This window comes from Syngnathoides biaculeatus, chromosome 4, assembly GCF_019802595.1.
Source record: "Syngnathoides biaculeatus isolate LvHL_M chromosome 4, ASM1980259v1, whole genome shotgun sequence".
NCBI lineage: Eukaryota > Metazoa > Chordata > Actinopteri > Syngnathiformes > Syngnathidae > Syngnathoides > Syngnathoides biaculeatus.
Genome location: NC_084643.1, coordinates 6978427 through 7000232, shown reverse-complemented (window position 1 = coordinate 7000232; position 21806 = coordinate 6978427). Strand labels below are relative to the sequence as shown.

At 40.6% G+C, this 21806-nt stretch overlaps 2 protein-coding genes across 5 annotated transcripts; both read right to left on the bottom strand.

Annotated features, from left to right (window-relative positions):
* Positions 1-83: 83 nt before the first annotated feature.
* golm1 (golgi membrane protein 1) lies at positions 84-9778 on the bottom strand. Of its 3 annotated transcripts, none has more exons than XM_061816722.1 (11): positions 9522-9778; positions 7738-7873; positions 6709-6888; positions 6570-6624; positions 5100-5202; positions 3947-4064; positions 3733-3874; positions 2250-2390; positions 1993-2133; positions 530-619; positions 84-427 (listed from the first exon to the last, which is right to left on the bottom strand). In XM_061816722.1, exons 2-10 carry the CDS (start codon positions 7864-7866, stop codon positions 531-533), a joined length of 1098 nt encoding a protein of 365 aa, XP_061672706.1. In that variant the 5' UTR covers positions 7867-7873; positions 9522-9778; the 3' UTR covers positions 84-427; position 530. The 3 variants fall into 3 exon arrangements, with proteins under 3 accessions (XP_061672706.1, XP_061672703.1, XP_061672704.1); XM_061816719.1 differs by having other exon boundaries at positions 1993-2136; positions 9522-9776; XM_061816720.1 differs by having other exon boundaries at positions 1993-2136; positions 2250-2387; positions 9522-9775.
* Positions 9779-10633: 855 nt separating this feature from the next.
* Positions 10634-21793, bottom strand: LOC133499904 (G-protein coupled receptor-associated protein LMBRD2B-like). Of its 2 annotated transcripts, none has more exons than XM_061818319.1 (18): positions 21607-21793; positions 20244-20525; positions 19263-19381; positions 19025-19123; positions 18770-18937; positions 16836-17046; positions 16679-16753; positions 16508-16612; positions 15898-16081; positions 15525-15706; positions 13529-13662; positions 13347-13452; positions 12259-12356; positions 11902-12005; positions 11737-11783; positions 11192-11294; positions 11048-11113; positions 10634-10965 (listed from the first exon to the last, which is right to left on the bottom strand). In XM_061818319.1, exons 2-18 carry the CDS (start codon positions 20415-20417, stop codon positions 10913-10915), a joined length of 2028 nt encoding a protein of 675 aa, XP_061674303.1. In that variant the 5' UTR covers positions 20418-20525; positions 21607-21793; the 3' UTR covers positions 10634-10912. The 2 variants fall into 2 exon arrangements, with proteins under 2 accessions (XP_061674303.1, XP_061674304.1); XM_061818320.1 differs by having other exon boundaries at positions 10634-10969; positions 21607-21792.
* Positions 21794-21806: the final 13 nt, after the last annotated feature.

Genomic DNA, 21806 nt, shown 5'->3' with positions numbered 1-21806 from the left:
TTTTATACTGTAAGTCTTGTCTCCCTTTGTCAATTTCCAATCTATTGTCACCAAAAAAAAAAAAAAGCATAATGACAAACAAATCCGTTTAACACCACTTTTATTTTATGATTTCCAGTCTTTTTTTTTTTTTTTCAGCAGGTCAAAATGTATTTACACATTTTTTAAAAAAAGAATCTGTTAAACACATAAAATCAAAGTGATCTGCTGGTGTTAAGGAGTTTCAATTCATTCTTCAATGATTCCAGTCCATTCTTTTGAACGGGGAAACTAATGTGCTTTAACTTCATTTGGTGTGTCCCGCTAGCTCACATAAGACTCATAAAAATCGGCAATAGTAAAAAAAAAAAACACGTTCGTGCTGTTGGAAACGTTCACCTATCGGTGAACAATCAACTGACAAAAACCTTGCAATTGGTGCTTTTTCCTGCAACACATTACGGTAAGATGGAGTCACTATAATTCTTTAAAGAATAAATTTTTTGAACAAGTATTCAAATAGCAGGCCCGTGTGTGCGTGCGTTTTCACCTTAATTCTGAGCCAGTTCAGCCTGCTTGTCTGCTTCAAACTCTCCTTCATTGTCGTCGTCGCCATTGTAGTCTGCCACCTCCTCCATCACTTGGGAGACAAAAAAAAAGCCTCACTTTCCTCGTGTGTGGTGGTGACATAAAAAAAGAATCATGCAAAGAAAACTCAAGAAATTTGAGACACAGACAAGTATAGAGCTCGTGCACGTGACGTCACCATTTTCACGGCGCCATATTGCCGGTCAAAAGGATCCGCTGGACATTGAACCGGAGCAGAATATTCACAATGCCCGAGACTTGTTGTGCTGTTGGTTGTCACAACAGACGAGACAGATATTATTCAAAGAGATCATTCTATGGAAAACCAGCTGAAAACACCAGAAAAGATCGATGGATTTCGACAATTAAACGTGATGGATAGTGCCCAACCAAAATACACACACGCCTGTGTAGCAATTGCGTCATTTCAGGTAGGAATTATTCTTCTCAATCTCAAAGTACAAAGAAGTATTTATAATGCCAAATTGGCTCATTAGAGAACAATGCGTTAAAAAAAAAAAAAAGGGCAGTCACACTGATGTTTACGTAGGTTAACGTGTGTCCACAACACTTCCGTGTACGCGGGCTGAAGCCGACCCCAGCGGTTTATTTTCTTTTTTTTAAATACACATTGGACTCATTAGAGAACAATGCATATTTTAAAAAAAAAATCTCTGTCACGGAGAAGTTTATCAAAGTTTAACATGTGGCCGCAACACGCTTCGTGTACGGAGGAGCCGACTCCATCTTATTTTTTGAAAGCATTGTTCTCAAATGAGCCAACTTGACATGATAAATACTTCTTGCTACGGAGGAGCCGACTCGCTTGTCCTTTTTTTTTTTTCCTCCAATCATAGTTAATGAATGCGAGTTTGTGTAAAACCAGGGCTCGGTTATTTATTTAAGTATTTGTATTGAATTCTAGCTGAAAAGATCAATGGATTTCGGCAAATGTTAACGTGTAGCTGAACACACTTCGGCGTTCACAAGCCGTCTCCCCGTTGAGAACATACCCAGGAACGCAGTATTTGTATGCGTCCAGACTTTTCTACGCTTTCAAACTCTTCCGTGTAGATCTCGACGACTTACTCACCAGATGCATGCGTAGATCCAGTTGTCCAAGGCAAGCGGAAGCGGGTTAACAGTCCAATTTCTTATCAGCGAAAACATCGACTTGGGCATTAAATACGGGTCCTCTATGCCAAGTTTCTCTCATTTTTCCACGTACCTTCGTTTATTATCACCTTCTTAATGTTTAACGGTATCGGACAAAACTCTGGGAAGCGTATTTTCGTGTCGTCTCCAACCAGTTTAGCGTTGAACAATGCTTTGTTTGACCTGCAGTGTGGCCAGTCACGTGACTTTGGTGACGTAGCTGCACGAGCTCTACACAAATACAATCAAATCACACACAAACACACACACCTATGTTTCCATCCTGTCCGGGTTCTTGTTTGTCTTCTCCCAGCGCCTGCTCGTAACTATCCACCTTGTCCGGTTTCCCCTTCACATCCACCTTGTCAGATTCTCGTTGGCCATTCAACACGTTTGTCGCTGCCGGGTCGACTGCTTTAAAAAGACGCGGAAACGCGACAAGTGACAATTGTCAGATTTCGATCTATGCTTCGAGAAGTGAAGAATGTTGCACTTGACAGAGACGAGACCCGCTCAGCGTGTCTCACCTTGCGTATGATCGGTCGCCGCCTCTGGTTTTGTCTGGTTCTTGCTCAAAGGGGTTTCGCTGCTCTTTATCGGATTGGCCGTGTCGGCCTTTTTAATGGCGACTTTTGTCACGTCCAACTGGAGGGCGTCGTCCACACCTGCTGCAGCGTTTGAGAGGTTACAAAAGAAGAAGAAGAAAAAAAAACTAATTTTCATTTTAATTTTTAACTTCACAATCCCAATTCTGTATGAATTCTATGTAAATGCGGAAATGTGGGATGGATTTGATCAAAACTAAACTTTTTTTTTTTTTTTTTTTCAAACAACTGCACATAAGGAACAACAACCTATCAGAGACAAAAGGCGTGACACATGGATGAGGTGTTGAGGCACACTCATAGGCAGTCACGCGCACAAGCCCGCTGGCTCACGCTCAAGTGTTAGCTTAGGCTTCAGGAGCTTTGTTGAAACAATTTTGTAAGATCCACCTCTGGAGTTTAAAAGAAAATGTTCATCCCTCGTTTGCTAACAAGTGAACATAAGAATAGCAAACAGAGAGAGGAGTCAGCGGGCAGTTGGGAGGATACAAAGGCGATGCAGAATTAGCAATGGGGCTGCTTGACAGGTACATTTACCATCTTTTAATTATCAATTAACTGCCCATTCTAAAACAAATTTAACTTCAAAGCGATAACCTTTAGTGTTATAGTAACACTCTACGACGGATGAGCCATGCTACCAACGTAGCAACCATGGCTAGATACTGTTGACTTGTTTACAGAGCTCTTGTTTTCACTGACGTCACGTTTTTTTTTTTTTTTTTTGCTTAATTACCCATACACCACTGCACGCCGCCATTTTCTCTCCGCATACATTTATATCCAATTACACGCCACAATGACGCATTGATTATCAACAACAAGTCTTTCAGCCAGAATAACAATATTTTTTTTCTCTCAGTATCTCGTCACGACTGCAGCCAAAGACAGCGAAATTAAAAGGTTTACACGTAGTCACTTTTGTACTCACCCAACTTCCAAAAACATGTTGCTCAAACAGTACTTTTCCCTGCAGTTTTTGGAAGTTGGGTGAGTTGAGGAATCCGCTTGGCAGAGAAATCATGCAAACAAAACGCGCACAAACAATGCTAATGCGCTAGCTAAGTTTCGTGGCCAACTTTTTCTGCGGATTGTCGCTCCTTGTTGTCAACCCACGGCACCGCAAATAGACATCTTAATAAAAGCTCTTCTACTCAATGTACGAGTGATGAGCTCAGGGAAACAAAATGGCCGCTGTCAGCTATTTTTGCCCGAGGCAGCAAAACGGGTGATGTCACGAGAAAACAACCCATTGCTAGCTCTGCTATTTTGTGGAAGCTTGACAGCATTCTTTGGAACCATTTATGACAATTACGCACTTTCATTCCATTAGGAACGGCGAGAGGCTACATTTAAATCCTGCTCACAGTTTCAAACCTGCAAACTCCCTCTGGATGTGCTTTACCTTGTTCCTTGAGCAGGTCCCTGGCGTACAACCCAAGAAGCTCACTGGCTTTGGCCGTGGTGAGGTTGGAAGAGTGGCTCAAGTCGGCCGGCGCCTTCAGGGACACGTTCACTTGGACGTCATCGTTCTCCGCCTGATCCTTCTGTCAAGGGGTTTAACGGGTCATTTGATGCCCTATAAAAAAGGCGGCCTTTGATCGGGTGCGTCGGGTTACCTGGGCGGCAGCGGGGAGGATGAGCTTGGCCATCTTCTTCTCGACTTCCTGTTTGGCGGCGGCCACTCGTTCGTCACACAACTCCTTCTGGGACAGGACCTGCGAGTTGCAATGTCTCCTGCAAAAACGTGTTAAAAAATGTGCATTCAGTAAATATGAGCTGCAACCCAAATTGCCCGGGTTCACCCATCATCGTGAAATTCAGAAGACTTTGGACTTTTCACTGAAAATACTCAAGGATTCATGGCAAAATTCAACAGGAAGTCGGCCATTTTTGTTTGAAGCGCACATTTTGAGGCAAATTCCAAGGCTCGAATGCCCGACACCCGTTTTATTGATCGACAAGAAATTTAGGGTTTTGTGTCTGTTGTAAGAGGATGGAGGAAAAAGTCTCAAACACCCATGCCAGAAACTGATCAGGACGTCAGCCATTTTGAGGGGTCAAAATTTGAAAAAAAAGTCAAGCCCCAGAATCCATTTTCACTGATGTCTGCGAGCTTTAATCGCTTACATTTTTGTAGCTTCAATTCTGCAATACATTTGTTACAAAAAAGGGACAAAATATAGTCTATATACTCTTATTATATTATCCCATTGCTTTGTGTGTGATGATTTCATGAGTTCAAGAGTCCTTTGTTGTTGCGTGACCTCGTGGCTAAACTGTGTACTAGCTAAAGTGTTTCTTAGTCCTTTCCGTCACAGTCTCGGTGACTCCCTTTTCTCTCAAGGACAAGATGAGATAACCTTGTGAATAGATCTTTTGTTTTCCTCAATCTCCCCACCTCCATTTTTTCAATATAATTGAATGCTGCTTTCCCATCTGTGCCTGAAGGGCAGTGACGCGGGAACCTGTAATGGGCCTTGCATCTCTCTCGCTCTCCAACCGTGCTAAGATTTCTTCTTTTTTTGTCATAAAAACCCACACAAGACACGATTGTTTCCTGATTCAATTTCCAAAACACTTTCCTTCCTATTTTTCTCTATTTTGCTTTCCCCCAGTTTAAAATAGAACATATTGAAAGTATTTTGTGTGGCTTTGGTCCAGGAATGACTTGCTCCTCCATTCACCCGCCCCCCAAATGAGGATGTGCGCTACACAAAACGGATGATTCACCAATTGCAGCGGGCAGCACGTTGCAAGCCTTTCTCTTACATGTCATATGTGAGTTTGTCGTTGAGGGTGTTGACGTTGCTCTGGCAAGCCTGCAGCTCCTTCTGAAGCCTCCCCAGGTCCTCGTTCATCTGAACGAGCTGGCCTGTCGACGCACGCAAAAAAAAAAAAAAAATGGCTTTACACCCACAATTTCGATACACAAACACGCTACAATACACTGTAACAAAAGTTGAAAAATTGCTTGGCATGACCGTTTCTTGCTAGGCAGGTAAAGGACGGGAAGAAGTATCACACTTGAAAAAATTTTGGTAAATGCAGAACTATGAACTGTTAACACATTCCTGTGTGGAAAAAAAGTGTCTATGAACTGAGATATTAGAAGCTAGCCATTCTTTTATGGATACCGTTTTACATGTTTCAGTGTATACTTCTGTTTTGGTTTGTATCTGAGTTTAAAAGGGCTTTGACATTTCTACAAACTAAGGTCATTACAGCTACTGTACTGTTTTTTATGTAGAGTGGGGGGCAGTGTTCCCTCTAATTTTTTTACAAACACACTAAGCCCGTGAGCGCCCCCTTTGACCGCTGTGAGCAAAAATCAGACATATGCACTGTGGTCAATCAATGTCATCCGTTGAAGTTCCATGGCTCATTAAAAGTTTCAGATTACATTCCCATCAGAACATTTTTAAGAGCAATTTTGTGTTTTTGCAAACTTACGATGAAAATGTCAACAAACAAACAAAATACATTACAATACAAATACATACCAAGCCAACTATTAACTATAAATTTGAAATTTCGCTTAACCCACAATGATATCCCCGTCTGTTTTTCTTGGTATAAAACAGAATTATTGCATGCAGAATATCTTTCGCAATGCATTTTGAAAGCTGCATGATGATCACAAACAGTTATAGGGTTCATGTTATGTTGCCACCCTGATTTAAAATACAGAATTAGCTTTTTGGGCAATGTATTGTCTGTGCTTTCATCCTCCATCAGGCTGTGCCAAGGTGGAATTTTAACATTATACACCATCTCATCTTGTACTTTCCACTTTGGCTTCAGACCAGACCTTTTTTATTAAAAAAAAAAAAAAGAAAATCTCATCCAGTTTCACCACTTTTTCTTCTATTATTCACATAACCCCGGTGAAATTATGAGTGTACCCATTTAAAATGGAGGGGGGGAAGGGGGGGGTGGTCAAGTAAACTAGGAAGTAGAGGGTGTGGCCTGGTGTGGCTGAGCAGCAACTCTCTGAGAGGCAGTGTGCTGCCATGTTTAAAAAAAAAAAAAAAAAAAAGACATCAGGCTGTAGTTCAATGCACTGGATCTGTTTACCTCTGCGCTGAGAGTGTGCGACAAGTGCGCAAATGCGCAGTTGCGCAGCTTAGAGGGAACATTGGTGGGGGGTTTGTCTTAAGTGGCTGGACGCTGACAAATTAATTGGTATGGTGTCCATTTGGAGAGACCACCATTTTTGAAGGAAAGAAACAGAATGTCTACCTTTTAGTGCCTGGATTGTTTGGATGCTGGCGGAAACGTTCTGCTGCAGCGTGGCCTGCGAAACACAGTAACACAAAGTGACTTTAGCCACCTCAATGCGACGAAACAATTAAACACACAATTACGTTTTTAATCGCACCTTCTCCTGGCTGCAGGTGTTCTGGACTCCCTCCAGCTGTCTCTTATAAAGAACTTCAATGTGACCGATCTGGTCTTTCTGCCTCTGAATCTCTTCCTGGAACTCATATTTCTTCACCTCAGCAGCGCCGCGCTCCACCGCCCCGCGACGCACTTGACCCTCCAGCTCATACAGCTTGGTCTGTGGCCGAGACGCACGGGAATACATTCAGATCACGTCATCGTCACGCAAACCTCCATCGAGGCTGAAAATATTTCAAACCCGGTATCACGTGATTCTACATAAATTATTTCCTGTATGGGGAGGTGTGGAGAGTCATTTATTAGAATGGAAGATTTTTTTGGTCCCAATTCATTTTGATGATTTAGATTTTAATTTTTAAAGGATTATGTATACATTTTAGTAAATACAATCATAATATGAATGTATAGAATTTCAAAATGAAATAAATAATGATTTCTTTTCAAAATAATTGTAATAGAAATAATGCAATTTTTAAAAATCTAGATCTTAGTACATCGATCCATCGATGTTCTGAGCCGCTTATCCTCACGGGGGTCGCGGGAGCACTGGAGCCAATCCCGGATGTCATTGGGCAGGAGGCGGGGAACACCCTCAACTGGTTGCCAGCCAAGACTTTAGTATACTAATGTTTAATATTACAATATATAAATACAACTAAAACAATTCTAAAAATACAAATTAGCTTAAAATCTCCCATGAATGTATTAAATTATTCAACATCATCCTGGGGTTTCATAATTACATAGACATAACTGTTGCTGTGATAATTAACTACCATGTCATAAACTTTAAAGATATAGTCGTCATAAGGAGGCCTTTTAGTTTTGCCAATCGCTGGGAAAAAAAGTTAATGTTTTGTTCTTGGTACATGCATATTTATTTATATAAATTATCACCACTGCCCAACAAAAATCATTTTGGTTGCTATCAAAAGCTGGAGACAGGAAATGAGCGCCGCGCAGACATGTACACGCTCTATGGAGGAGGTAACAGGGAGGAAGGTACTTGTAGTTCCAGGTTCCGTGAGCTGGAAACCCAGTAGTTGAAGCCCAGAACCAGGATGCACGCGACCAGGGCACCGATCATCAAAGGCGGAGCCCTTCCTCCACGCCGCCCATTGACCAGACCACCCATCACTTGTCTGCAAACACACCGCGGAAAGCGTTAACGGACTTTGTTCAGACATAAACTCAGCCTAGTGATTAAAAAAAAAACCAAAAAAAAAACAATTAAAATTTAAAATACTGCTATACAGAAAAAAGGAGAATTTAGTCTGTATTAGAATCACAATCTGCTTTATTGGCCAAGTGTGTTATGAGGAACATGAGGAATTTATCTGCGATATTACTGATAAATGTTGAGGGATATTAATAGCTGCTGGCAAAGACACACTTTGTTTTACAGTCGCTATTTGGACCTAGCTGTTCGCTGCCTGTGGTAATCACAATGATAAGAGGATTTTTTTCCATTTTTTTAGCAAAATGAGGAACCTCCATTGCTACACAAGCTAGCTGTGTTGCATTTTTAATGCTCCAAACCTGCAAGATCAACATTTAATAAAAGAAAGCTTTAAAGTACTTCATGCTGCTGGATGGCTCTCTTGGGGGCTGTTGTTTCATACAATGATAGTAAAACCTTTAACACTAATTGCCACACATACACGCACACACAAATGCTTCAGCAGGGCAAAGTATTCATAAAAAATGAGGGGAAAAAGTACAATAAATAATTGTAAGACACGGTAACATTACTTAGTGTCTGAACACTAACACACGGTTCAAAATGATAGAAAATGGAAAAGAAATGTTTACTGAATTAATTATCCGATTAAATATGTATCGCGCATATGAAATAAAATGTATTCCATGTACTACTACATAAGAAGTAAACAAAAAAGTGCTGTACTGCAGCCAAAAAAGTTAAAAAGTATTGTTGGAAAATCAAAGTGGAAAAAATTAAAACAACAATTACATGAAAATGTATCCCATTTATTTAACGGTTCCCCTTTTGATTTTTATTTAACTAGATTTGTATCTTTTTTTAGTGTCCATTTTTTCTCCATTTGAACATTTTTTTTTCAACAGCATCCCCCTTGTTAAACAAATCCATCCATCCATTTTCTTTGCCGCTTATCCTCACATTTTGCCCTTTCTTCTCTTTAAATCGCTTTTGATGGTCAAGCTAGTACGTATCCACTGCATCCTTGAACTAAACTTGCACAATCCAACGACACCCAACACAACAATTGCTGCTTTTGGCAAGATAATGCTCAGTTTTAACGCCGCTAAGACTTCGGTACAGTATCGATTATTGCGGTTAGTGTTAAGCGTCAATCAAGTGCGACACACAAACAGCGGCAGCTGATAGCCGCAGGCAGTCAAAGCGGGCAAGCAAGAAATACGAGAAAGCCGAGGGGGGGAATCCTCGAATCTCAGCTATGATTAAAATAATACGTTTACCCAGCAGGGCGCCACATTAAACGACATTTGAATCAAACCGAAGCAGAATTGATGATGGGTTATTCGCCATTGTGGTCACATAGAGTGCAAAGAAATGTCGCTCTAACAACGTCAGCATTGTTCAAAAGACACATGCCATTATACCCCTGGTGATTATTTCAAAGCAATACGGCTGAATAACTTTGCTCAAAATGACATTAAACTCTGTCAAAATAGCTAGTTTGAATGGGAGCTAATGCTAACACGTCTAGCATCGCATTGTCCTTTCTTTTTCTTTCTGCTCCCTTTTGACAAGTTAGCATGCTACATGGTTAGCATTTTTTTTCTTACCCGGTAAACTCAAAAGGCAGGAGGCGGAATGCGTCGCCGAGATGACTCGGCGGCTTTGAATCTTATCCGAGAGTGTCACGACGTCGCCCCGGCTGACAGCGACGGCTCATAACGCGGCGTTGAGTTCAGAATTGAATCTGGTGCGACTGGCCAAACTCAAAGAGCAGCATACTTCTGTTCACTGTCCCCGTTGACGAGTGAGTCGAGGACCGCAGGTGATGCGTTCCCGTGCTGTCGAAAAGTGCAGATACTTGACTGCTTATGACGTAGGAGTCCTCACTTGCGACCGGTGACGGTATTTTTCGAACGATGGAGGTTGTTAACTTGGGAACCGCGTTCCTCACGACGGACTTTGAATGCAGCACAATTTACCGACGATAAGTTTCGTTCGGCTTGTCCCTTTCGGGGTCGCCACAGCGTGTCATCTCAGATGAACGCACATATGTTTGGCACAATTCTTCTTAAGCTGTAGGCACTGGTTACGACGGACTCTGAATGTTGACTGACAAATGGCTTTTTGGACAACAAAAATAACGTTTACAATTGTGAAATGGTTGGATTTGCCTGCGAGCACACTTGTCAACCAAAGGAGGTAAAACGAGCAGACAGCACAACTTGTCAATCAGTCGAATTATCTGCGGGTGCCCATTTTTCAGACTAACATTGAAGGTAGCAAATACTGTCACACTTGAATTACTGGCGGCACGGTGGATCAGCTGCTAAAGCGTTGGCCTCACAGTTCTGAGGAACTGGGTTTGATCCTGGCCCCGCCCGTGCGGAGTTTGCATGTTCTCCACATGCCTGCGTGGGTTTTTTTCCGGGTGAGCACTCTGGTTTCCTCCCACATCCCCAAATCATGCAACATTAATTGGACACTCTAAATTGCCCCTCAGTGTGATTGTGAGTGCGTGTTTGTTTCTTCGTGCCCTGCGATTGGCTGGCGACCAGTTCAGGGTGTACCCCGCCTCCTGCCCGTTGACAGCTGGGATAGGCTCCAGCACTCCCCGTGACCCTCATGAGGATAAGCGGCAATGAAAATGGATGGATGTCCGCCTTTCTCACAACTGACATTAAAAGGCGGTACAATTTTTCTTAAAGAAACCCACAAAAGCTATGATTGTTACATAGAGATTTTAATAATTTACCCAAAAAAAAGCCTTCATAAAAAGGAATATTTGTAGAAAACTGACACTTCGCACACACCATGCATGCATGTTCACAGTTTCAAGAGGTCCGTAATGGAAAACGTCTTAATGGATGGCAGTAATCCTCTTGGCAATAAATTGGGCCCACTTCATGGACTCTGACGTACTTTTCAGATTTTTCCTGAGTAACTTCATCAAAACCTTAAAAAAAAAAGCCTCCTTCCTCCCAGTCATCCCTTCTTTATGTCAAATATCACCAAAGGTTGCGGTTTTAAAACTTGTCGCATCATACGGTCCATCTTCCTACACAAAAAAAGCAGAGAGATAAAGTCGGACAACAAGGACATACAGTATTAAACATTTTGTTGGGTCGTCATTCACCGTTGTCGTTGCTGTGTAATAAACTCCTCTGCTGCTCATCCGAGTCTCGCCAAGTGAAGCCAATAACTGCAAAGACAAAATGATGTGACGTGAAATTGCTAGTAAAAGTACCAATATATTCTCAACGTTTTATAGGTCCCCAACTGCTTTTCTTGATTGGAGTTTGCTGGTCATCTTTGATTTCGACGTAAGCAGCTCTGTTCGCCCCCGAGTCCCCGTAGACTCCTTCATATCGCTCTCTCCACGACTGACAACACAAAACAAAAACACGACATAACAACTGAAATTTTGTTAAATAAATAAAGTAACCATTGGGTAAAAAAGTTAAAAAACTAAAGCTAAATCACAGAGGATAGCGTGAGTAATTAACTTCCACCAAAAGTTTTATCATTCCATATAGTTGAGAGGCCAAGTCCCGTAATTTCCGGCCTATAGAGCGCACCTGATTATAAGCCTCATGCAGTACATTTGTAAAGGAAATATGATTTCCTACATAAATAAGACGCACCTGTGTAAAAGCCGCAAGTGCCCACATTGAAACACCAGATATTTACAAAGAAAGATGGTACACAGAGTTTTCAAAGTTTTAATACCTTAGCTTAGATTAACATAGCAACAACATGCTAGCATTATTTTAAAGATCAAATTTTTCTGAATTGCCAACAAGAAGTGGATAGCAAAACACGTACCAGTCTTCCATTCGCTACATCCTCACTTTTCTGTCGTTTTCTCCTTTCTGCAAAACAAAGTATCGACATGAAAATGACAATTGCTCAATAAAGCACTTTTAATTAAAAAAAATAAATAAATAGAACTGCGTAGTCATTTGCAGCAAGCGACAAAATGAAAGCGACCTCTTCTGACGAGCTCCTTGCCCTCGTCCACCAGATCCGAGCTCAGGTCGTCATCGGCGACGTACTGATGGATGCCCAGCACGTTCAAACAGCGAGAACCCAGGCTACCGAAACAAGATTGCATGAAATTCTCGTTAGCGCCAATTAATTTACATCTGTATGTAGACAATTTCTTTTATTTTTCATATGTAAAACAGTACCATTCAATACTTTGGTTGTCGCTTAGAAATGTCTTCAGTCTGTTTTGTAAAGGAAACTACTTTTTGCTAAAGGAGCTTTTTTTCAAGTGAACCCCAACCTTTTCAATTGCACTGCATCCAATATTAAAAAAAAGACAACAACAATATAAAAGCTTACTTATAAAGTGTGGCAAAGCAGAGCAGCAACACCAAAACAGGGTAGTAGATGTAGAAGCCATTGGCTATAAATGACAGCAGATGCATGGAGCCCATTATCTAGAAAGGGACACACTAACAATGAGCGTGTGGCAATCACGATCACATACAGTGGTACCTCGAATTACGCGGAAAAGAAAGATGAGTTGTCACGCGATGTATTTTTTATATTTTGGAACGTGAGCAAATATTTGACTACTGAGTGAAATTCAGGCCTTCTGCCACCAGATGGCGGCAGAAAACTTCCCAACGACCACTCGTTATCAGTTACCTCACAGTCAAAGAATCTATGAGCTTTTGTGCATAGATTTCCCACTATTTGTGCAGGAAATTTGCTAAATCAATTTTTTTTTAATATAAATATAGGTCCTAAAAAACTGAATGTTGAGAAGAATAAGTAGATGTCAATTGAATTAAAGCTTGAAATAATAGAAAAACATACGAGTATAGCACTTCTACAATATGTTAAAAATAAATACTAAGCAAGATTTAGTTCAGTTAAAGTAGTGAAAAAATTTGTTGTCTAATATTTTATTTTTTCCTGCTATTTTATTAATTGTATCTAACTTGTTTTTCTCTTCTATTTTAGTATTTTTTCCCTAATATTGTAGTATTTTCTTGTAATTTTTCTTTTTCAAATACTGTACTATTATTAGTTGTAGTAGTATTTTGTAATATTTCTAATGTGTGTATTTTACACTTATTTTCTCAAATGTTACAATTTTTGTATTTTTCTGACATTTTTACATTTCTCAGGTATCTTTTGTAAAATTTTGAGCTTTGTTGTTTTGACTCATTCTTTATTTCTTTCCATTCTATTTTATTGTTACTTGTGTATTTTATTAGTACGTATGTTTTTATACTATACAACAATGTAGCAACTTATTTTATTATGGAAAAATGTGTTTTGATTAATTTCCATCAGGATATTTGATTTGAAATACTAGTGATTTGTGATGCAAGCATGGTCACGGCACAAATTCAACTCTTAAGACAAGGAACAACTGTACTTCATTCATTTCACTGCATTGTGAGAGCAAGTCCACGTACAGACGTATAGGACGTGTGTATTCGGTCCTGGGGGGACACGGCGGGATCCATGTGGATCAGACCCAGGAAGTTGAGGCACAGCGGAGGAGTCAGGCGACAAAATAACCTTGAAAGAAGACTCAAGAAAGGTTAGCATTCCGTGAGTTCACCTAATTATGCGGCCACAAGTGCGCTGCGCATACATGCCGCTGAACTGCAGGCTGTAGGCGTCCGTCTGGTGATGAGGCACCAGGCAGTAAAAGTTGAACACCCGGATCTGGAACACGGTGGAGTAGACGCACGTGCACAGGAAGAGGACGGTGATGAAGGACACTACCTGGTGGACAAAGAGAACAGAAGGACGCCAATGAAAGTAGCCCTGTGGAAGAATACTGAATACAGATACAATACAATACAATACAAGATACAATACAGAATACTGGATAGAGCTCGTGCACGTGACGTCACCATTTTCACGGCGCCATATTGCCGGTCAAAAGGATCCGCTGGACAGTGTGGGGGACATTGAACCGCAGCAGAATATACACAATGCCCGAGACTTGTTGTGCTGTTGGTTGTTACAAAAGACGAAACGAATATTCAAAGAGATCATTTTACGGAATACTAGCTGAAAAGACCAGAAAATATCAATGGATTTTGGCTACTAAACGTGATGGATGGAGCCCAAGCAAATACACACGACTGTGTAGCGATCACTTCACTTCAGGTAGGAATTATTCTTCTCAATCTCAAATTCCCAAGAAGTACTTATAATGCCAAGTTGGCTCATTTGAGAACAATGTGTTTAAAAAAAAAACAAAAAAATGACAGGTAGTCGTCTCCAACGTACACGGAAGCGTGTTGCGGCCACACGTTAAACTTTGGTAGACCTCTCCCCGACAGATGTTTTTTTTTTTCTTTTAATATGGATTTTTCTCAAATGAGTCCAATGGGTATTTAAAAAAAAAAGAAAATAAACCGTCGGTCACGCAGAGTATTGCGTTGGTTAACCTGTGGCTGCACCACGCTTCCGTGTACGCGGGCTGAAGCCTATCCCAGTGGTTTATTTTCTTTTTTTAAAATACGCTTTGGACTCATTTGAGAACAATTCATATTTAAAAAAAAAAAAAACATCTGTCTCGGAAAGGTTTACCGAAGTTTAACGTGTGGCCACAAGACGCTTCGTGTACGGAGGAGCCGACTCCATCTTATTTTTTTAAAGCATTGTTCTCAAATGAGCCAACTTGGCATTATAAATACTTCTTGGGAAATGCTACGGAGGAGCCGACTTGCTTGTCCTTTTTTTTCCTAATCATACTTAATGAATGCGAGTTTGTGTAAAACCAGGGGTCATTGATATAAATATTGGTGTTCATATTGAAAAATAGCTGAAAAGATCGATGGGTTCCGCCAAAGGTTAACGTGTAGCCGAACACACTTCCACGTTCACGAGCCGTCTCCCCGTTGAGAACAGACCCAGGAACGAAGTATTTGTATGCGTCCAGACTTTTCTACGCTTTCAAACTCTTCCGTGTAGATCTCGACGACTTACTCACCAGATACGTGCATAGATCCAGTTGTCCAAGACAAGCGGAAGCGGGTTAACAGTCCAATTTGTTATCGGCGAAAACATTGACTTCGGCAATAAATATGGGTCCTCTGTGCCAAATGTCTCTTTTTTTTCCATGTACCTTCGTTTATTATCACCTAAATGTTTAACGGTATCGGACAAAACTCTGGGAGACGTATTTTCGTGTCGTCTCCAACTGATTTAGCATTGAACAATGCTTTGTTTGACCTGCAGTGTGGCCAGTCACGTGACTTTGTTGACGTAGGTGCACGAGCTCTATACAGCTGAGCCAAAGGCAAGTATGGATTTCGTTACCATGACACCAAAGGGGAGTAGCCAAAGTGGGCGTGGGGGGTGAAAAATTAAGCAGACGGAATCTACTTTCAAGATCGGAGTCCAAAGTGTTGGGGAAAAAGTTGCCTTCCCACAAAGACAGAAAACACTTTCACAGGCAGCAGTTCATGCACAACGCGTGTATGTGATGCACGGACACATCAACTGCTTACAGTATATGATAGTTAATGGCAAAATGTTACTTTAAATCTTGCCATGACAGTTATTAAAAGCATTTGAAAGGCAATACTTTGAACAATTCAAAAATATTTAATGTCGACCAAATTGTTGCCCACCTCAGTACAAACGTAGTAGCGCCTCTGTTCCGTCACACGGACGATAATGGCGAAGAGGGAGAGGACCGGATGCTTGCTGAAGAAGGTGCACTCGGACCACACCACCAGCACGGAGAGCAAAAACAGCAGCAGCGCCAGTACCTTGTAGAACACCTGACGGAACACGCATTCCCAGTACCACTCTGGAAAACACGGCCACGCACATAAAGCATGATTAAAACGTTTTTTGTTTTTTCCCCAAAATCAAATGTCAACAAATGCACGGTGATGTATAAATAAATTGCCGTCACGATGCCCGAAATTTGGAAAGTGGTAAAATTATAAAAATTAGTCAAATTAATCTAAGAAAAGAGGACGATGTCCACAGACTCACCTACTTTAGGAGTGTAGAGAAATTTCCGGACGCAGCCGTCAGCCTCTGCGGTTGCGAAGCTGCGCACAAAATGGCACGTCGGGTTGCTGCGGCTCTTGGTGACGTCTTCGAGATGGAAAATCCTCTCCAGCAACACGGACCACTGGACTCGAGTCTGACGGCACCGCTGCACGGCGGAGATCACCTGAAACATACGCGTGAATTTTTGTATACTTTTATAGCACCAACGCAAAATAACACAGGAGTTCTGAACTTGAGACAGACGTGCTAATCCAACCACAGTGTTTTCTAGACATTTATGTTTTTTTTTGCCCAATATTTAGTTATGTTCTACTATCTATCTATATATATATATATATATCTATATATATAGATATATACACACTATTTTTGTCTATTTATTTTTTATACAATACTTTTTTATACAATATTTTGTGTAATATCTAATATGATCCCAAATGTTTACAAGATTATTTTGTTGTAAATCATTTTTTTAGATTTTAAATAATAATTTTGTATGTGCATAATTGCACATATTTGTCTTTTTTTGATATTTATAAGGATTATTGCTCGTTATTCTATATATTGCTTTGAAGTCCCTTGGCTGTACTTTTTTATGAAGCTGCACGAGGCCTTTTTTGGTTGGAAGGACCAGCCGATCTTCACACAAATGTTCCACGTCTTTGCCCATCTCCTCCTGGTACTCTATGGGACACTAAAGATTTGTTACGTTAGTGTATTAACGACACGAAAACAGGAAATTGGCTCCTTGAAACCTCACTTTAGTCAAAATGGTGTCCACGCACTTCCTGAGCGAGTGGCTAAACTTGACTGAGGCGTTGACAACGAACACGTCCTGATGATTGAAAGCAGAGCGGAGGGATCAATAACATCTGACCCGGTTTGAAAATGAACATCGTAGCACATAACAGTCTCACCTCCATGGCATCGGCCAAGTTCTCCTCAGCCGCCGCTTTCTCACTGGCCATCTTTGCAACCTTGAAGTAGGTTTTGGCCAGTGAGTGGGCGTGGCAGGATGAGAGCCAATAGGAACGGGGGATTTCCACCAGGCCGTAGCCCAGCAACAGCACCAGGAGGAAGAGGCCCCACGTGTTGGCGGCCGTGATGCCGATGGTCTGAAACTCAGTCCTGAACACAGCCGACACAGATATAGTTTATCGTCATTTATTATTTCTTATTCAAGTTGTTTTTTTTAGAGCGTAGCATGTTTGTATTTTTGTAATTTTGCAGGATTTGTTTTTTTTATCCATTGTTGTACTTTCCCCCTGTTTGCATATTTCTAATATTTGTGCAATTAGAAATCAAGATTTTTTTTCAGCCCATTTTTGCATTTTGACATCTGATAATGTAGCTCTTTATTTTTTGTGCCTAGTCTGTTATTGTCTTTGTCCAAGCATTTTTTCCAATTTAAATATCCATGCATCCATTTTCTTTGCCGCTTATCCTCATGAGGGTGGCGGGAGTGCTGGAGCCTATCCCAGCTGTCAACAGGCAGGAGGCGGGTTACACCCTGAACTGTTTGGCAGCCAATCGCAAGGCACAGAGAGACAAACAGCTGCACTCACAATCACACCTCTGGGCAAATTAGAGTGTCCGATTAATGTTGCACGTTTTTGGGATGTGGGAGGTTACCGGAGTGCCCGGAGAAAACCCACCCAGGCACGGGGAGAACATGCAAACTCTGGGATTGAACCCAGGACCTCAGAACTGTAAGGCCAACTCTTTCCATCCACCATGCCGGCCAATTTAAATATTTTTTTATGTAATTGTTTTCATGTCTAATACATGTCAAATTTGTCAACTATGTCAAACATTATTCCAGATATTTTAGGGTTTTTTTTTCTCTCCAAACAATGATTTTGCACTTTTGGTGCAATGCTCCTGTTGTCGAATATGCTTATATTTCAGATGTATTTTATATATATGCAGTGATGCCTCGGTTCTCGACCACAATCTGTTCCAGAAAACGGTTCGAGAAGTGATTTTTTTCGAAAACCAACCATTACAATGAATGGAAAGAGAAATAATGTGTTCCAAGCCTAAAAAATTGGGCTTTTTAAAGCATTTTTTCAACTTTTCCTGATAATAAACTGCAGAGTAGAAATACATATATAGTTTAAATACTTTCTATAGTAAAATAATTTAAGAAATAGATTTATTTTTTGCTTAAAATGTATGCTTTAGGAGTAGGGTACGCTAAGCTGGGAGTGCATTGCCGTATCTGTAGCGACTCGGGCCCCATCCTTGTAAACCTTTTTTTTAAATTCACAAAAGTGCAGAATAACTTTAAACAAGCAACTTGCCTTCTTTGGAGCCATGATTGGGGGTTAATACGGTCGGTAGTCCTCCATAAGAACAAAAACAACAGTCGCTACCGGAACACGTCTGTGTACAGAGGCTGCGTTACACAGAATAACAAAAGTGCGCTGGTTGCGGCGGGCCCGGTATGTCATTTCTGGGTTATTTTTCCGGAGGCTGTTTGAATTGACAATAACAAAACACATCGTGGGTGGGCCAGCTGTTTGCGCCCCACGCATTTTGTTATTTCCGGGGGTTTTTTTGGCGGCGTGGGAATTCACAACAAAGCGCGTCGTGGGTCAGCTGGTCTGGCCGTGCGCCACATGTTATTTCCGGGTTTTGTCAGGGGGGTTCAAATACCGGTTTTCCTTCGAAATCAGAAGCTCTCGAAATTTTCGTTCGAAAACCAATTTGTTTGAAAACGGGGACGTTCGAGAACCGAGCCTTTACAGTATTTTTAATTATGATGAGAAATGCTCATTCCTTGAACACAGTGAAACATTAATAAACATATTGAATAAACACTAGTCTGTCAGTGTCAATGAGAACTGACCACGTGAGTTGCCACTGCGGGTGCGCGGCGACGTAGATGAGCAGAAAGATGAAGATGAGCAGGTAGGTGCCGTAGTAGATGGCATTCTCGACAAGGGCAGCTTTGAACTTTCCCACTTGGGAGAACGCTCCGGATCGCGCGTACGACTGCATGAAGGGCAGCAGCAACCTGCACGCGCGCACAAAGGATTGGTTAGGTACATTTAAAAAAACCAAAACTTTAAAAAGTGTGTGTGTGAATGAAGGTTGGTCTTACCATGTGAGAAACTGAGACGTCCAATACACAACCCTCCAGAAAACCGGTAGCACACCGTCTGGTATGTAACTCCACGGCTTTTCACACACACTTGCTACACTGGAAACAATTTAATTTTTGTAACTGCCGAGTGCATTTGAATTCTGCTACTAACCAAAACAGCACCACGTCGCGAGAGAGTCGCTCAAACTTCGAACAACCTGAAGTTTAACCACTGCGAGGCCACTCGAGAAGTTACCTCTCAGGTGGATCAAGAGTCGAGGCGTTTCCTGCCTTATTAGCGCTTCTTGACGAAGTTGACAGAGTCACAGGGGTGGGATGATGTGCATTATCTAACAGACACTGTTTGTAGATGGTCTGAAAGAGAAGCGCATTTTAAACTTCTTACTGAAGTATATTTCTCTCATGTATAATGCACACCTCCACCATTGACCTCAAATTTCTGGAAAACTCTTCAACCCATGTGTAATGCATTGCAGAGAAGCACATCTCACCGAAGCATACTGTAATTTCTCATGTATAATGCGCACCCCCAACATTGATCTCAAATTTCTGGAAAACTCTTCAACCTATGTATAATTCAATTTTACAATGCATGATTTTGCTTCAAACTATATCATCAAAACATTATCTGTATCTTATTACTTTTTTCAAAGAATTATTCTGAAGTTAAACACTTGCACACCTATTCTGTTATTTACATGCTCTCATTTTGAAATTCACAGCCCTACTTTAATTTTAGTATTTGTACTCATGCAGTATTTGAAAGAAAATATGAAGGACCGGGCGAAACACAATTAATTTTTTTTATGGGATTCAAATTAAACAAGCATTTCAAAATAAATAAATTATATTTCACAAATCCTGACTGGGTATGTAAACCTATGCGCACAACTGTACATATACGCAGTCAGATGTTGCACTCACAACAAAAGTGTAGGCTACACCTTTTTCACTACCACAAGGTGGCATACTAGAGTGAAGGGGTACAACTTTTTCATAACCTCTAGGAGGCGGTAGCATATTGGAATGAAAGGGTACAGTTTTTTCATAATCTCTTTATGGCAGTACGCATTTTGAAAATGTGAAAGTTTCATTTTCTCCTATACCGATGGATATCGCGCACAATTGACTTTTGACAATTTGGAGTGGGGGGGTTGAAAAATGCGCATTTTACACAAGAAATTACTGTACCCTAAACTAATATATGTGTACATACCGTACTGACGTCCAGCGGGAGGACAAAGACGATGAGGAAACAGAGGTACCAGGACGCCAGCGTCCCCAGCAGGACCATCCGTTGCTCCTTCCTCAAGTCGCCATAGCGATGGAGAAGGCCGAGCGCTAGAAAGAACACGGCCACGAGCACGAAGCCCAGAGCCACGGCGCTCATTGTGACAGGCAGACGCAAGCCCGGGCTGGCGTCAGGACGTCATGATGTAATGTCAACTGCTCGAGACGTTCGAATGACTGGATTTCAGGCCTCTCGGCAGAAAAACATCTAGAACCGAGGAATGCATTGACATCTTTAATTAAATCGAATTCATGTGTATCCTGAGGCACCGTAGAGATACTAGAATAATCTGGTTTGGCCCCTTTAAGGAGCAATGCAAATAAAAGTCAACAATAGAGATAAACTGAGGCAAACGAAATAATTTGCATAGCTTCCAGTAAGGTAAAAATAGTATTTTAATTTCCTCCAACACTTTTGTAAATTTTTTGTCGCTATTTTTGCATTGTTCATATAAATTCCATCTATTTTTTCAACTTTTTTTCATTTTTATCTAACATTTCTGGACTGTTGTTTTATATTTTGGTATTTTTGTCAAATTTCCTTTTTAGTATAATAATGTTTTCCTCTTCGAATCTACTTTGTTCATTTTTTATTTTAACTAATGTATTTTTACTATAAAATTTGTACATATTTGTAACTTTTTTGGTCTCATTCTTTTTGTTTCATTCAATATTTTTATAATTTTTTAATGTTTTTCCATTACCCTCCATTTTGTTGTACATTTCTCATGTATTTTTTTATATCTTTCCACTTACCGTTTTTGTATTTTTTCACCATTTGTTTTATTTCTTCACGTTTTTGTATTTCCTCTTGTTTTACTTTTTTTCCACATTTCTATTGTTTTTTGTTCCCAACATATTTTTTTCTTTGTAATCTTTTCTCAATATTTCTTCACATACAAGTGGGATTTCCACTTGTGTTGATTTCAAAATATGAAGTGTACGTGAGTGGTGTTCTTTGTTTTTGCTCATGGATCACCTATCGCCCAAATAACCGAGATATGAATTATTTGAGTAACACGTAAATCAAGCTATCACGATATGCAATTTACATTGAAGCCCCAAAATGATTCAGTGGGTTTTAAATGTCTGCTTTGGGGTCTTCTCCACAATTCCAAGGTGATCCAATAAGCATTATAGACTAAGAAACATTATTTCGATATTATTTGTTCCAATTGTTTACACCTAAAAATCGTATTTTTTTTTAATGCTCTGTGCTCGTCTATCAGATTAACTATTTACATTGTGATTTAGCCCCTTTCGGCGTTCAAAAACGACAATATTCTTACCTTCTCTCTCGTAAAGACGCTGACAATATACTCTTCTTACGTGGAATCCGACATCTAAGCAAAAAACCTTTGAAATTACATTGCGTAAGAGCTTTTTTTTAAAAAAAAAAAAAAAAAAACACAACATTCCTTCACGAGCTACTCCAAATAGCTTGTCGCCTGCCCCCGCATGGAATTGTGGTTCTTGTAGTTGTACAGCC